Here is a 16,260-nt window from a genome sequence, read left to right as displayed (position 1 = left end):
TTTTTAGATTAATGTGTACACTAATGCAAATTATCGAAACATTTAAGCTTATCGGTTTACGTAAAATTGCAAAATTTCTTAAATACCAATTATACATATATACTTTGGTATTGAATAAAGGCCACTAAAGTTGCTGACCATTCCAAGCCAAAAATATTGGGATGGTTGTATTCAAGTAGATCTAAACCTCATTGGCTATACGCATTCCTCCTCCTCCTGCTAGCCATGCCCGCCCTACACTTATTTCCATCATTCACACTGAGGAAGACCGAAGGATCGGTTGAAAATTATATGCTCTTAAGAGAAACGTTTTTTTTTTTTTTTGAAAGACTTTTCATTCCTACACATCAACAAATAGGAAATAAATACAGAAAAGATATAAACATTAACATATTTTTTGTATTGATTTTTATATATATATATATATATATATATTCAGGTTTGAGGTGTTCTAAAGTCAGTACTATGAAGACAACGAGGTTGTTAAATAGGGCTCAATAAAAAGAGCAAAATATTTATTATTTGGGGGTAAACAGTTACATATGGTCGCTACAAATAGCCATCTGTTTCAGTCAAAGAGACTTCATCAGGCGACCTGGAACCTCTCGACGCCAAAAAGAAAACCTTTTTTCTTTTTTAATTTCTCTCTTACCTATCCCATTTTTCTTTTTGGTGTCGAGAGGTTCCAGGTCGCCTGATGAAGTCTCTTTGACTGAAACAGATGGCTATTTGTAGCGACCATATGTAACTGTTTACCCCCAAATAATATATATATATATATATATATATATATGAAGGATCTCTTTAAAAAGTACAAGAAGTTAAAAAAATTTTCTCACACTTTTTGCTAACATCAAAGTGTAGTTTCTGTTTAGTGTAAGAGAAGAGGGGCATTACCTTACCTTTTTAGAGAAGGGGGGGAGAGTTTATTATCTATTGGCACATATGTATACATACAACTATGCAGGTTATTTTTGTTTTCAATCCAGTGTTCCTTTTGAGGTAGCGTGATTCTTTACAATAAAAATCACCTATTTAACTTTGCTTTCATGGAGAGATAAGTAATATATATATATATATATATATATATATATATATATAGTAAAAATTTACTATTTTAATATAACTGGATGCACAAATGTGAGATGGGAAGTTGCCAGCCATGTAATGGATGCCATCTTCTCCATAAAAGTGAATCAACAACCAAATGACTAAAGTCAATGAGAAGCTTCCTCAGCAATTTCCAGCCTCTAACAATATCTCAGGAATCTCTGTGGACCAGAGAATAATCCACTTCTACTGGCATAGAAATTTCCCCTTCTGAAGTACTCGTTCTTGAGTTCAGTGGAGGACACTCAATCACCTCAGAATAGAAATGAGGTAATCAAAAGCTGTTATGTCCAGATAGAGTTCCTGAATGTGCAAATGTGAGACAAGAAGTTACCATCAGAATAGAGATTACAATGGCTACTAGTGATGAACACCATCTCCTTCATGAACATGAACCAATAGATGAAGTCAGGGAGAAGCTGCCTCAGCCATGTCCAGCCCCTAACAATATCTCAGGAAGAGCTGTGGACCAAGGTTGTAGAATGGCCTCCCTCATACTGACATGGATCAGTTGCCTGATAATGGTAATGGGATGATCAAAAGCTGCTATAGCAAAAAGAGCCTACAAAACTGGCCAAACCATCTGCAAATGCATTAATACACAACCAGTGTAGCTTGAAAAATTTGCAGAGTACTATAATAATGCACAGAGCTGTTTAAAAAGTGCCAAACTAGTTTTCCTCTTTGTTTCCTTTGGCCTCCAGTATTGACTCAAATAAATAATTCGTCACGCCTTAACATGGTACGTATTCATGGCTTGCCTTCTTCAAACAGCTTGCTTTTATATAGCCTAGGATCATCTAATTTATATATGAACAGTGAGAATTTACGTCACTTTTGCATAACCATTGAGCATAAAATCAGCTGCACATTGTCATTTTGGTTTTCCTATTGTTAAGTAACTGTACTTTACAAAATGCACAGAGACATGGGCATTTCTAGGTCATTTTCGCAATGAGTAAAATGTTTGCTATAGAAACAATCGCATGACTACATGATTCAAAGATATGAAAAGCCAAAGAGAACCAACTGCAAATTTATTTGAAGTGAAATGCCAAGATATTTTATTTCTTCACGCAGTATGGATTACATTTTGCGTTTACTAATGTAAAGTTGTAAGTGTATCGAGATTTTACATTTCATTGTGGAATTTAGTTTTATTATAAAAGAGGGTGCTTCTTCATTATGGGAGTGAAATTTTAAAATCGAATTTCAAATAAAACCAATGGTATCTACTTAATTGTCATGTCACAGTAATGAACATATCCAAAAATTACAAAAACCGATCCGTTTAACAGCAGATATCTTAACTGTAGTTTCTGAACGTATATACCGTTCATTGGATAAAACAGGGGAGGGTAGAGCAGTGGCCCTTGATATATCTATGGCTTTTGACAGGGTATGGCACGATGGTCTTCTAAGGAAAATTAGATCATATGGAATCACTGGGAGAATTCATAATGTAATTAAATCCTTCTTAAGTAATAGAAAAATCAAAGTTGTCCTCGAAGGACATACATCCAAACAATATGACATAAATGCGGGAGTACCTCAGGGGTCTATCCTTGGACCTCTATTATTCCTGATATTCATAAACGACCTCCCTGATAATATTGTTTCGGAGATGGGTATATTTGCCGATGACACCACTCTCTATAACAGATATGAGGGGAAAACAAATGAACACATATCCAAGGAAATGGCAGAAACACTAGAGGACGACCTCCAATCCGTAGTGGAATGGGGACAAAAATGGTTGGTCACATTCAATGCTGCTAAGACTAAGCTTGTTTCCTTCAATAACTACAAGAAACCTTCTCTACCACCAATAGCAATGGCCAAGAACACATTGCCTGAAAGTACTTCTTTTAAACTCCTCGGCCTAACGTTTACAGGGAATATGAACTGGAATAGATACATTGAGAGCATTGCCAAGGCTGCTGCAAGGAAGGTTGGCTCCCTCTACTGTGCTAGAAAACTACTTACGCCTGACAGTATCCTATACCTCTATAAGGCAACCATTCGCCCATGTATGGAGTACTGTTGTCACATCTGGGCTGGTGCATCTGCTGCTTGTCTCTCGCTCCTGGACAGGGTTCAAAAGAGAGTAGCCAACCTGATAGGTCCTGAACTGTCATCTAGGCTTCAACCTCTGTCCCATCGACGAGATGTTGCATCCCTCTGCCTGTTCTACAAATACTTTAATGGTGAATGCTCTGACGAACTGCAAACACTTGTACCTCCCCGACGTAACTACCCCCGACAAACCCGACAAGCTACTAAGTTTCATCCCTTTACAGTAGAGATCCCTAGGTGCAAGAAAGCCTTTTACTCCAATAGTTTCTTCTCCAGAACTGCAGGTCTTTGGAACTCCCTTCCGGGATTCTGCTTTCCCAACTGCAATGATATGCAGAAGTTCAAGTGTAATGTTAACGAACATCTTTCTACTCTTCTCCCCTCATAATGACCCCGCTAATTAATTCCCTGTAGCCCCCTGCTTCAAAGTGGCACTGTGCCTTGTTTGGGGTGAAAATTGAATAAAAAAAAAAAAAAAAAAAAAGGTAGAAAATTAATTATTAATGAAAACAGTTTTTAAAGACAATTAGTTAAAATTTAGTTTTGCTAAATTGGCATAAAATATTCAAAGTTTTCAGAAAATAATTATCTCCCTTCTAATGATTTTTTTAGCAAAAGTAAAACTCAATTTTCACTAATTGTCTTTGAAAACTAACTAAAATTACTTTTTTTTTTATAATTCATTAACTACTGTGGAAACACAATACACTTGTTTGAAAATATTTGATACATTCCAGTTTAATCATTTATCATTCCTGCAGTTTAAAAAGGAACTGCTTTTGCTATAACATAATTACTAGGATGTTTTATTTTCTGTATATTAACTTTGGATTTTGTTTTGATTTGTTATATAACTGTAATTGACTTGTGTTATAAATACTTATTGTAGCCCAAAGAAGCAGAAAAATACCCTGCTTCATTGTTGAGATCCCTTGATGCCAGAAAGCCTTCTACTTTTCCTTCCCACAGTCTACTAAACTTTGGAATTCCTTTCCTATTTCTTGCTTCACTAAGTGTATTAACATGCAGAAGTTTAAATGTAATGTGAACAGACATCTCGCAGCTCAACTTCCCACATAATCTGTAGACATAATCCCAATTAGTAGCTCAAGTGCATTGTTTGGGGTAAAAAAAACAAAAAAAACAGGCTTTTCAACAGAAATGAATGTTTGGATATGGAATAAAATAATAAGCAAGAAAAAAATATGTAAAAAATAATATGGGTTGAGTTTTTTTTTTTTGTTTTTTTTTACATAGGCATCACCATTTATCAAGGTCAGGAGGCCACTTGAGGATAAGGGTTAAAGAGTGTACAGTAGAAATTGGACAATATAGTAATCGTTAGTAATGTAAATTCGGTAAATTTGTTAACTTATATGAAACAGCTCATCAAAAACTTGTTTACGTTAGACTTGAAGGCAATCATATTGTAGTCAGCTGGAAAGCAGGAAAACGGAAGACAATTCCATAGGCGTGTAGTTCTAAGAAAGAAGCTTTGCTCATGGAATCTACGTTTAGGTTTAGGCACAGATAAAGAGTGGGGGAAATTATTGATAGTGTTTTCTGCTAGACGGGTGTTTCTTGTGAAAGTTTGGCGAGAGAGGACAATAGATTGGAGCTCAGCCGAGCACTTTCCATGAAAATAACGATAAAGCAGAGACAAACTTGCAACATCTCTTCTATGAGACAGAGGTTGCAGGGAAGAGAAAAGAACATCCCCTACGAGGCTACGAAGTCTATTTTGAACTCTATCAAGGCAGGCCAAGTCCTTTCTAGCAGCTCCTGCCCAGATGTGGCAACAGTACTCCATCCTTGGATGTATCTGGCTCTTATATAGATAGAGAATTGCATTAGCAGTGAAATATCTACTGGATCGATAGAAGGATCCCACCATTTTTCCAGCGGCCTTAGCAACGGATTTAATGTATGTGTTCCATTTAAGATCAGGAGTAAAGGTCAAGCCCAGAAGCTTATCAAAACATGAGGCCTCCCTAAGACGAGAGCCATTCATTTCCATTGATATCAGATGGGGATAAGAGCATTGATGATGAGTTTGTTTTTATTTGTTGTATAATTGTAGGAATTGGTGTGTTGTTACTTATTTTTAAAAAAAGGGGGGGGGGCAGATATCAATGAAAAGGCCAAGAATTCACATCAACGAAAGTCAAATAATTTAAGTGGAAATCCATTTATTTCAGGGTGGGGTGGGGTGCATTATCAAAGATTGTAGGGAGTATTGATATTATGTACCAATCATGGATGCATATCCCAAAAAGAAACAATTAAATATAAACTTTGTACCTGTTTCAATTGATTCTTCAGGAATTACTTTCTTAAGAGCATATATTGTAGATCCATTTTTCACACCATAAAAGTCTAGTGTTTGGTGTCCTTGGAGAGCAACTCCACAATATATAAGTTCTGAAAAAAAAAAAAAAAAAAAGAAAAAAAAAAAAAAGACAAACATGTGCATTAGGGAGAAATGGAAAATAAAAATAAATTAGGAAATTCTTCCCAGCGAATCTCTTTAAAATGCATTAACATCTGTTTTGCATCAAACAGATTACATTATTGTGAAGTAGATCTCTCACGGAAAATAAAAGAACACACAAAACGAAGATGGGAAAATATTAAGTGAAAATTTTATTTCTTCTTCTAAAGAGATTTATACACAGTGTGTATCATATAACGTTGTAGTAAAACTTTGCTTTTAGTAATTTGTGATCAAACAGTTATGTGTATTACATAGTAAGGACCCTATGCCAATAAGTAGCTAGTGTGAATTTTGATGAGGGCCACTTTTAGTGCATGTCACAATAATCAATATACAAACAGAATTGTACCCAGAGACAAGTGATGAGTTGAAGCAGGGGGCAGCGGTAAAACTTTCTAGACAAAACAGTCGAATGATATCTGCATATAACGAATGAGTCATGTTTTTGAGCAAGAGAAAACTAAAAGTTTCAGTTCTGTCTCTCCCTTGGAAATCAAGTGAATGGACATGCAAATGATGTAAAAATAATCAAAACTGAATGTTACTTAGAGTCTCTGTCCATCTGCATCTCTCAATTCTCAAGTTAGATTTCTAAGAAGGAAATAATTTTAGTTGTGTAGTCTCTCTCTCCATAAGTCCATTCTCTCCAATAAAACCTTGAAGAACATTGCAAAAGTCTCCTTGTGTCTTTCATGCATAAGAAGTAGTTATTCGTCCAAGTTAAACAGACAAAGAGATCAACAACAGTCAGATACAACTAAATATATTTGTTTATTATTGGAAGGAATGTTTTGGCATTTCGGTTTGGTACAATTCAGCATTTCAACATATGAACAACGCTTGGTTTAATCCAGTGATTGCCGGTCAAGCCAGAGGCATGATTGACAGAAAATCTCAAGGATCTGAGCTAAATACAGCAAGAGTACCACTTTTTGAATGCATTACTCATAAAAGTGGGAAGATTGATCTTAGGAAACATTACTATAAAAAGGAAATTTTATAGAGAGGGTAGGGGCATTACTCCAGCGAAAATTATACTTGTTTTAAAACATTACTCTTTGACATTTTAATCTTTATTCTCAACATGGTAGCCTTGTTTTTGAGAGGGAAGGGGGATTTACATTTCTGAATGGGGTTACAGTCAGTGAATTCATAACCGGGCAAATATTGTTGTAGAGAAAAATTTTGCATTTAGTAGTTTGTTATATGGTTGTTGAGAAATGCTTTGCACTTAGTAGTCTTTGTTTTGTTTTTTTTTTCACAAGAAGTCACCACTTATCAAAGCTAAAAGCTATTTGAAATTAAGAGTTAATGAGATAGATGGAATGTCAGTTGAATGATAAAGAATATTACGAGAGGACTGAAAATGGAATGGATAAAATTTGAATTCTTATCAGGACACTTTATGACAAGTATTTGTAGACATTAAGCTAAAAGATAATGCTGTAGTCTACAAGGAAACAGTCCCATGATAAAGTGTTCCACAAATTACAAGTTTTTAGAAAGAAACTCTGTTCATAGAATTTCTGTTTACAGTTAGTCACATGGAGCAAGAAACATTTTTTACATTATTGTAACAAGACCACTTCTTGCAATGTCTTATCAGGAATATCCATAGATTGGAGCTCAGTCAAGCATCTTCCATGGAAATAACAACAGAGTTGAGAAAGACTAGCAATGTCTCTTCTTTAAGAAAGAGGCTCAAGAGAATAGCTCATCTCCTACAAGATTGTAAAATTGATCGTGCACTCTGCAATAGCAAGAAACTGTGCTCTGGACGACACCTCACTGAATGTGACAGTAGTAGAACATATCTGACTTTATAATACAGGGTGGAATGATAAAAGAAGAAGACGATATGAATTCATTTCCATTTGATGAAAACTGGTTTTCTTATTTTTTGTTGCAAACCATCTACTAGTTGGCCAGTAGTGTAAAAATCCCAAGAGTGATAGGAGGCTTCTATCATGTCTAAAAGTGACACAATGTTCAACGAGTGAGGTCAGAGATGTGCTGCTGTACAACTCATGCTCTCTACTGATCCAAGTTATGACAACAGGACCATTGCCAGCACCCTCAAAATGCATTGCTGGATTACCACGAATAACAGGGTGATGAAAACAAGGTTTCCAGCCACGGTTATGGTCTTTGGTGTAGTTTCATGTGAGGGCCACATCATGCCACCTCACATGTTCAAAGTCGGCTTGAAAGTCAACACAAAATGTACCTGGCTGTGCTAAAGAGTGTGATGATCCTCTGGTGCAATCAGGTGGTCCCTGGTAGACCCTGGGTGTAGCAGCAAGACTCAGCACCGGCCCACAATTCCAAAGAAACCCAGGCTTGGCTTCAGAAGGAGTGCTATGACTTTGCACCCTTCTCTTACTGGCCCCACTGCTCCCCTGACCTGAACCCGTTGGACTACTTCGTTTGGTCATATATAGAGAACATCACCAACATGACCTCCCACAACACCAAAGTCAGCCTGATCGCCGCCATCTGCCAAGTATTCACCAAGCTCCCGCTAGCGTTTGTGGAAAAGGCATGCTACCCCATTTCGGACCTATATTGAGGCGGTGATCAAGGCTGAGGTCGGATACATTAAATAGATGTCAGCTCTACTACATAATTAAGTTACCTTAATTGTTTTCAATAAAAGTTTTAAAATAAAGCTGTAGTGTTGTTTTCTTCAGGGCAACAAATGTATTATTAAATATTGTAAATAAAGGAATGCATCAGGAGTCAAGTACTTTCCAGAGTAGTAAGATGATACAATCATTTTTCAAGCAATTTTAGCAACAGATTGGATATACGAGGTGCCTTCAATAGGTTGTTTTCATATTTTTTTGTACAGGCATTTAAAATTGTCATAGACTCTTAAAAATCCAATGTTATTGCTATACATCTTATAAGATGACTGACCAATTTTTATAATTTTAGGTTCAAATAAATAGCTACAGCAGGAATTGAAATACATCCTACTAAAGCTTGATTGTAACAGCTGGTGAATTTCAAAAATGCAATCTGGACATGAGGACACTTTAGAAGAATGATATGCAATAAAATTCTGTTTTAAAATCCAAATCCTCAAGTGCATCACGTGTTCGAAGAAGCTCCGTCTTCAGGAGATGTTAAAACACCCGTCATACAGATAGACTACAATACTCATTGTGGAAATTCACCACATCCAGCGAGAACTCAAACCTCCTTTTAAACATTCGTATCCCAAACCACTGTCCTTACAATACGAGCACGCACACACGCATTCACTTACATGGATTATGGACCGTTTTTGACTCTAAGCCGTCCTGCGGCACACCTATCATAAAAATCAGTATTTCAAGCTTTATGTCATTCACACAAAATCCGCACACTGATAATCATTCATTTAAAACTTTCAAACACAAGAAAACACTTATGTTGGAACACTTTATTTTAATACTTCTTTCATGTAAATAAATGTTATTTATTTTATACTAGCGGGGGTACTCGGCGTTGCCCGGGTGTTTGTAAGTGTGTGTTGTGTTAAATAAAAAAGAACTCGGGGGGGGGGGGGGAGGATCGAACCCGAAGCCCTGAGGCGAAGTTTGAAAATAAAATCGGCCAGCCAGAATGAGTTAGTGATCTTTCACTAACTCATTCTGGCTGGCTGAATTTATTTAAGGATGAAATTGACAGGTGCGCGGCCGGAAGTCGTCGAGCGTTACGACGACGTAGGTTTGTTTGTTATAAGCGAAGTAAAAAAAAAAAAGAAAACAACGTTAACACTTAAGTGGGAAAAAAAAACAAAACAAACTAATGTAAAGCAAGCGAACGATGAAAACAGAAAAACAAACACGTGAAAAATGGCTTCAATAAGCCTGTTTCGATATTAAAATTTTAAAAAATCGGTGGGTACCCGGGTGTTTTTGGGTGTCGCTAATAATAAGCGAAGTAAAAAAAAAAAGAAAAAAAAAGCAGAAAAACGAGACACTGGTTCAATATTTAAATTTAAAAAATCGAAAAAACATCTCACACCACGATTCGAACCTAAAACTTTTAGATAATGAACCAAGGCCTTAAGCAACTGAGCTAATGCGACGTACTGAAATTTGTTCGGTTTTTCAACTATTTAAAGTAAATCTGGTCACGACGTCATCTGACGCATGCGTAGAATCGGTCATTGTCACGAGAGGACCGTTTTTGTTGACCCCCCACCCCCTGTCGAAAATTGTCGATTTCGGGGTGAAAAAGTTAACGTTTTTGGCCAATTTTTCGATATTTTTCGAGCAAAGGATGGAGCTTCGATGTGATACCGAGTTTGTGAATTTTCGTTGTGTCTGTCGAAAGTTTTTAGCAGACATCCAAACATATACACAAACATACATACATTTTCGCTTTTATATATATAGATAAACTCAGCGATTCCGTGTTCTTTATAGAGTGCCATCTTTTTCCTGAATTTATTTTTATTTCTTTATTTGAGGATGTAAATTGGTAACCCTTCCTATAAATTGGTGACCCTGTTTAATTTATAATCAAGGGTCCTAAAAATGCATCCTATATCAGTTTTCAATTTCAAAAATGGAAACCATCGTCAAGTAGACATTTTCTATCTTAATATTTTGTCAGATTGTCAAACAGTGACAGGATAGTATTCTTTGTCTCATTTTCACAGATGTCTTAATATATTATTATTTCGTTACTAGTATAAATTTGGAACTAGACAGAAAAGACATTTACCAATATTTAACTGCCTTTTTACTCCAAAGACAGTGGCAAAAATAAGACAAACGCAACAAAGGCCTACCTTAAAATTCAATACAAATTTTATTTGATCCTCGGTTGCAAAAAAGAAAGCCCGCCTTTTGTCTCTGTAAACAGAGTTGTTAACAACCTCGAAAGGTAATAATCTTTGATTTTTCAACAGGAACTAGTCGCAGGTTTATCTGTCTTCGGAGATAAGAGTTGGCAGCCATTGAAGGGGTCGATATGATGCCTACTGATGTAATATAAGAAAATGTTACTTACCTTCAATGGCCTCTGGTTTGGGAAGACAGATGCAAAAGCACCTTCTCCTTTGTGATTGTTTTTTATATCAATGGTAATCATGTAATCTTGGATCATGTTATAAAATGGCTTCTTTTTCACAAGCTTGGATTCTCCCTTTCTCTTGACATTTGATTCCTCCAGTCATGGTTGTTATTTTTTCCTAACAATTTGATTTGATTTGTGACTAACATTTATGGGACTTCAAAGACTAATATCTTGGTTGCAACAAATGGCAATCTGTTGCAAGAGATATCCGAATAAAGAAGGCAAGACGATTTTTCTCTTTCTCTCTCTGCAAGTTGCCATTGATGTGTCTAGAATAATTCCTTGAATTTAGACCTAAGTCTTTTGATTGTACTTTTTGTAGCATCCTAGCAAAGATCTGCTACAGTAAAGAGATCCAGTCGTCACAGATAAGATAGTGCAGAAGTCCATTTTGAATGATCATGTCAGTTCGGTAATGCAAACCAAATTGGAAGTCACAAACAGACTTAAATAATAATATGCCTAATTATTTAGGCTTGAAATATGTCTCAAGAGACAATAAATGGAGGCTCCATTATGCCTCAAGTGTGTGTGTGTGTGGGGGGGGGGGAATTTCAACGTCCTTCTTATACGGGTTCCATGAATGAAACTGGAGTGGAATTCTGTCCCATCTGTACATTTCAGCTGCCTTCATTGAAACTGAAAAGAAACATGCAAATACAAAAAACCTGCAAAAGCGAAATGCTACGCAGTAAATATAATCAACAGATTTGATTGGCCCAAAACAAATACAATGGGAGGCATGATGTAATTGTCAAATTTCTAACAATTCACAATGTTTTTGTGACTATTTTCTGACTAGAAAATCACTGAATTATAAGTATTTTTGTGTTTGTGCGTGTTGGGAGAGGTATTTTTGATAAATTCTATTTTTTTCCTTTTGTGCATTTTAAGTTTTAGGTATAGATACAGCTTTTGAAACGGACAAAAATCGACTAGATTAGAGTTAGGTTGGTACGTATGTAGTTTTCGTACCGTGCTAAAAATAATAACATTATTTCGAAAATCATTCTTAACGTGGGGAGGGAAGGGTGTTTTGTAACTATTCTGTGCTTCCACCTAACAATTTAATAAAAATAGCAAAGAAAATATTGTGAAATGTGAATTTAACCTGAAAAAAAACTATTAAAAAATAGCGCGGTACTAAAAATACATAAGCACGGTTAGATTTTTTTTTTAAGTTCGTTTTTTGTCCAGTTCATTTAGCAGATTTATACCTGGCAGAAATTTTAAGAGTTACTCAAGCGTTCTAATTGGATAAGCGTTTCGCCATTTCGGTCTTGTGGTTGTTTACGTAAACGACCAGAAAATAAAAACTCAATTTTGTCTGGTTCAAAAGCGTACCATTTTTTTTTTTTTTTTTGGTACTTACTTATGCAGCGAAGGTATCATGCTACTTTTTTTTTTATATAGTATTTAACTTAAATTCAAGTTTTACAGTATCTTTTAATTAAATTATTAGGTGAAAGTACAGAATATTTACAAAATACCCTTCCCATATTAAGAATGGTTTTCAAAAATAATAACGTTATTATTTCAGCATGGTAACATAAGTGCAGAAATATCAAAAAGTTATTATGACCCGAACATAGGATTAGTGGTAGGATTATGAGAGAGCATGTTTTCGTAAGAAGTAATAAAATCAGAATTTATTTTTTTAAACATTTTTGGTAAATGTTACCTTACACCACAGCAGAACACTGACCACTAATTTGTTTTTTTAGGGGTATTCGAGGTCGCTGACAACGAATCTGATAATCAAACCCGTACTGTTTGCATGGTATGAACCCCTAGACCTTGGGACTATTTTGTGCCATTTCACCGCCTTTGGTAGTGTTTTTCTTACATGATATGTTCGCATGCGAACGGGCGTATCATATCGCGTAGGAATCTTTAAGCGGTCATTTAAAGTAAAGTTTTTAAAAAAATGTGGTTTATTTATTTTTTTTTTGTCTTGCGTAGTTTTAATGCTTTTTAATTGATCTAAAAAAAAAAAAAAAGTTTTCACAAGCGGTTTACCAAAACATAACAACCAAACATATTTTTATATTTTTCGTTCTTTTTAGGGGGGGGGGTATTCCATTAACAGGTGCTTCTGTAGTTTAATTAACCGTTTTTCTGTAAATAATGTGCCGACATTTACCATTTCACAAAAATTCTGTTGACATTGGGGAGGGGGCGATGGTGGTGCTGGGGGGCACACGCGGTAAATGTCGGCACATTACTTACAGAAAAACGGTTAATTAAACTGCAGAAGAACCTGTTAATGGAATACCCTCTAAAAAGAACGAAAAACATAAAAATATGTTTGGTGGTTATGTTTTTGCAAACCGCCCCTGAAAACTTTATTTTTTGATAAATTAAAAAGCCACATATTTTTTTTTTTTTAACTTTCGTATTTGAAAGATTCCTACGCGATGTGATACGACACCTCACTACGCCCGTTCATATGCGAACGCTAACGCATTATGTAAGAAAAAGGCGGTGAAATGGCACAAAATAGCTCCAAGGTCTAGGGGTTCATACCATGCAAACGGTAAATTTGCGGCGAGTTTGATGGGTTTGTTTTACTGTACACAGATTCGAAAAAGTTGTAAAAAAACAAATATATAACAAATAAATGTTATCAAAAGCAAGATTACTTTTCTCCGTAACACGATAATTTTCTAGTGTTTTTATTTAATGTAACATGTTTATTCAGCTCGAAAAACATGCAGTGTTTACCGATGTATTGGAAAATTTTAAATGGCGTCCGGACACGGTAAGTTTGGGAAAAGAAGTTATAAATAATAAAACTAGACAAAATACTGTTAGAAACTCGCTTAATATATGTTACCGTAACATAGGCGGACATATATTCGGTGGGGTTTTAACAGTATTTGGCATATTTTTTAAATTTTTAACTCCTTTTCCCAAACTTACCGTGTGAAAGAGAGAGTCGGCCGCCATTTTGAATTTTCCAATACATCGGTAAACACTGTATGTTTTTCGAGCTGAATAAACATGTTACATTAAATATAAATACTAAAAACATATCCAGTTGGGTAGAAAAGTAACTTATCTTGCCTTTGATAACATATATTTGTTCTATATTTGTTTTGTGACAACTTTTTCGAATCTGTGTGTATAGTAAAACAAACCCATAATTTAATAATAATAATAATAATAATAATAAAGGGTATTAGTGCACTGCACTTATTGATCCGTGCTGAAATAACGTTATTATTTAAAAAGCCATTCTTAACATGGGGAGGGGAGGGTGTTTTATAACTATTCTATACTTTAACCTTACAATTGAATAAAAAAATATATCATAAAACTTTAATTAAACTTGGAAATACAATTTAAAAAACAGCGCGTATCCAGTAAGTGCACTCGCACCTAAAAAAGATATCGTGAGACTTGAATTTAACCTGAAAAAACTATTTAAAAATTGCGCGGTATCAAAAATGCATAAGAACCGTTTTATTTTGTCCGTAAGAACTTAAATGAAAAAAAAAAAATTGTTTCTTATGTAAAAGCTCTACTTTTGAAAATTTTTTCACAAAATAAAATCATAACCAATCACAGAAAACGTAAACAAAAGGATCTTCATTTTCGAAAAGAAAAAACACTTTCTATAAATTATAAATAAATTTAGAACTTACCAATTTCTTTAACGGAAAGATGAACATTATCTGCAACTTTACTCATAAACTCGTTGACCATACAATTTAAATTAATTGAATCCAGCTGAAATCGGTTTTGCTCTATCAAGTTACGAAGATAAACAGTCGCCATTTTCGGTGTCACTAGTTGATAGTTTTTTTTTTTTTAGCACTTCCGGTCGGTTACTTCCGGCTAAGTAAAATTGAAAGTTTTACAAAACAATTTTCGTCGCTTCTTCTCTTCTCCACTACTTGGATTTAAAAGCAATGTTATCTACTTAACTGTCAAGTCGTAATTAGTTAAATATTACGGCATTATTACATAAAATATGTACTTTAACGATTTCATGAATCAGTGATATCTACCATTAATTGTAACAAGACGGACTACAGTTACTTCCCCTGACTTTTTTATTGTTACAAATTATGATGCTTTATTTATATAAAAAAAGCAAAAATAAATGCTTGCGTTTTTTATTTACTACTGAAAACCATAACTTTAGTAAAGGTATTTTTTTATTTAAACAAAATAATACATTTCCACTAAGATTTAAATAAAAATAATTCCGCGATCATTAATTGATAAATACTGAAAATTTCATTAAAATTTGTTAATTTCCTGATTTTTGGTGAATTTTTAAGTAAAGGGAGGGGTCAAAATGTTTATACATTTTGAGCATCGGCATTCATTTTGCCCGTACCTAAATGTTATAAACTTTAAATTTATTTAAAAAACTATTTTCATTAATAATTAATTTTCTATCTTATCGTTTTTCGTTATTTTTGGATATGCTACTAAATTCAGCATGGCAATTGAATAGATACCATTGGTTTTACTTGAAATTCAATTCATTCTTTTTCTGATTTTATATCTGTTGTGAATATGGATTATCTCCTCTTTGATAATCCAAGCTATAAAAGCTGTACATTTCTGCTTGTCAAGTAGAAAAGTAGTAAGAGTCTTAATTGAATAAAATATTACTAGACGGAATATCTTCTCTTGTTTTCATTACAATTTATTCAATTAAGAATGGAACAATTTATATAACTGGAGCGATTTATCACAGATCCAGAAAACGATTCCGACGACATGTGCTGGAAACATTGCCGAGAGATATTTACAAATTTCATCGAGGTTCTAAATTCAGAAAGATTAGGCCGTCCCATCAATAAGCATGTGCTCCTAACGAACTACCTGTCTCACACAGTCAACGAAATTATCTCGGATTGCGTTACCTACGAAGAAGCAATCAATGTACTAAATGCTACATACATAAGGCCCAAAAATTAGATATTTTCTAGACACTTACTTGCAACTCACCAACAAGAATCAGGTGAAACATTGAACCATTTCCTTAAGAGCCTTTGTACACTGGGCAAATACTGCAACTTCTGCCCAATGACAGCATTAGAGGCCCAAGAGCAACACATTATGGATGCTTTCATTAACGGCTTATGTAATTCTCAGGTAAGACAACATCTTCTTGAGAATAAGACCCTTACACTTAGAACAGCTTATGAGCAAGCCTATACCTTCGAATGTGCTATACAGCAGTCTAGTTTTTATTTACAGCCAGACACAGTGGGTGCTGCACTAAACCCACCTGTTCCCACAAAATATATCTGCAACTTTAGCCACCTCCCCTGACTGCTTTTCAAAAACTATTGCAAAAGTGAAAATTAACAAGAGATCTACAAATGCTCTGCTCGATACCAGGAGCTCAGAAAATTTGATCAACGAAAACTTGGTAAAAACCAACAAATTGTATTTTGTCCCCTCCCTCAGCAGAGTAACAATGGCAAATGTGTCGTTGTCTGCACAAGTAAGTGGTTATTGTTTGATGGACTTACTATTTAATG

General features: G+C 34.9%; 1 protein-coding gene across 2 annotated transcripts in view; it reads right to left on the bottom strand.

Moving 5' to 3' along the window:
- Positions 1-14,795, bottom strand: part of LOC145276987 (ubiquitin-like protein 7) — a 59,592-nt gene extending 44,797 nt beyond the window's left edge. The window contains exons 1-2 of one of the 2 annotated variants that reach the window (XM_080128554.1): positions 14,401-14,795; positions 5,488-5,607 (exon numbers count right to left, since the gene is read on the bottom strand). In XM_080128554.1, coding sequence (XP_079984680.1) covers positions 5,488-5,607; positions 14,401-14,533 — 253 coding nt within the window. In that variant the 5' untranslated portion in view covers positions 14,534-14,795. The remainder of the gene's footprint in view (positions 1-5,487; positions 5,608-14,400) is intronic. The other variant, XM_080128555.1, reaches the window with a different exon arrangement.
- Between the last annotated feature and the right edge of the window lie 1,465 nt (positions 14,796-16,260).

The sequence above is a fragment of the Euprymna scolopes genome, chromosome 5 (genome assembly GCF_053919585.1).
Source record: "Euprymna scolopes isolate OS-2025 chromosome 5, ASM5391958v1, whole genome shotgun sequence".
NCBI lineage: Eukaryota > Metazoa > Mollusca > Cephalopoda > Sepiida > Sepiolidae > Euprymna > Euprymna scolopes.
This window is presented reverse-complemented; position numbering and strand designations above follow the sequence as displayed.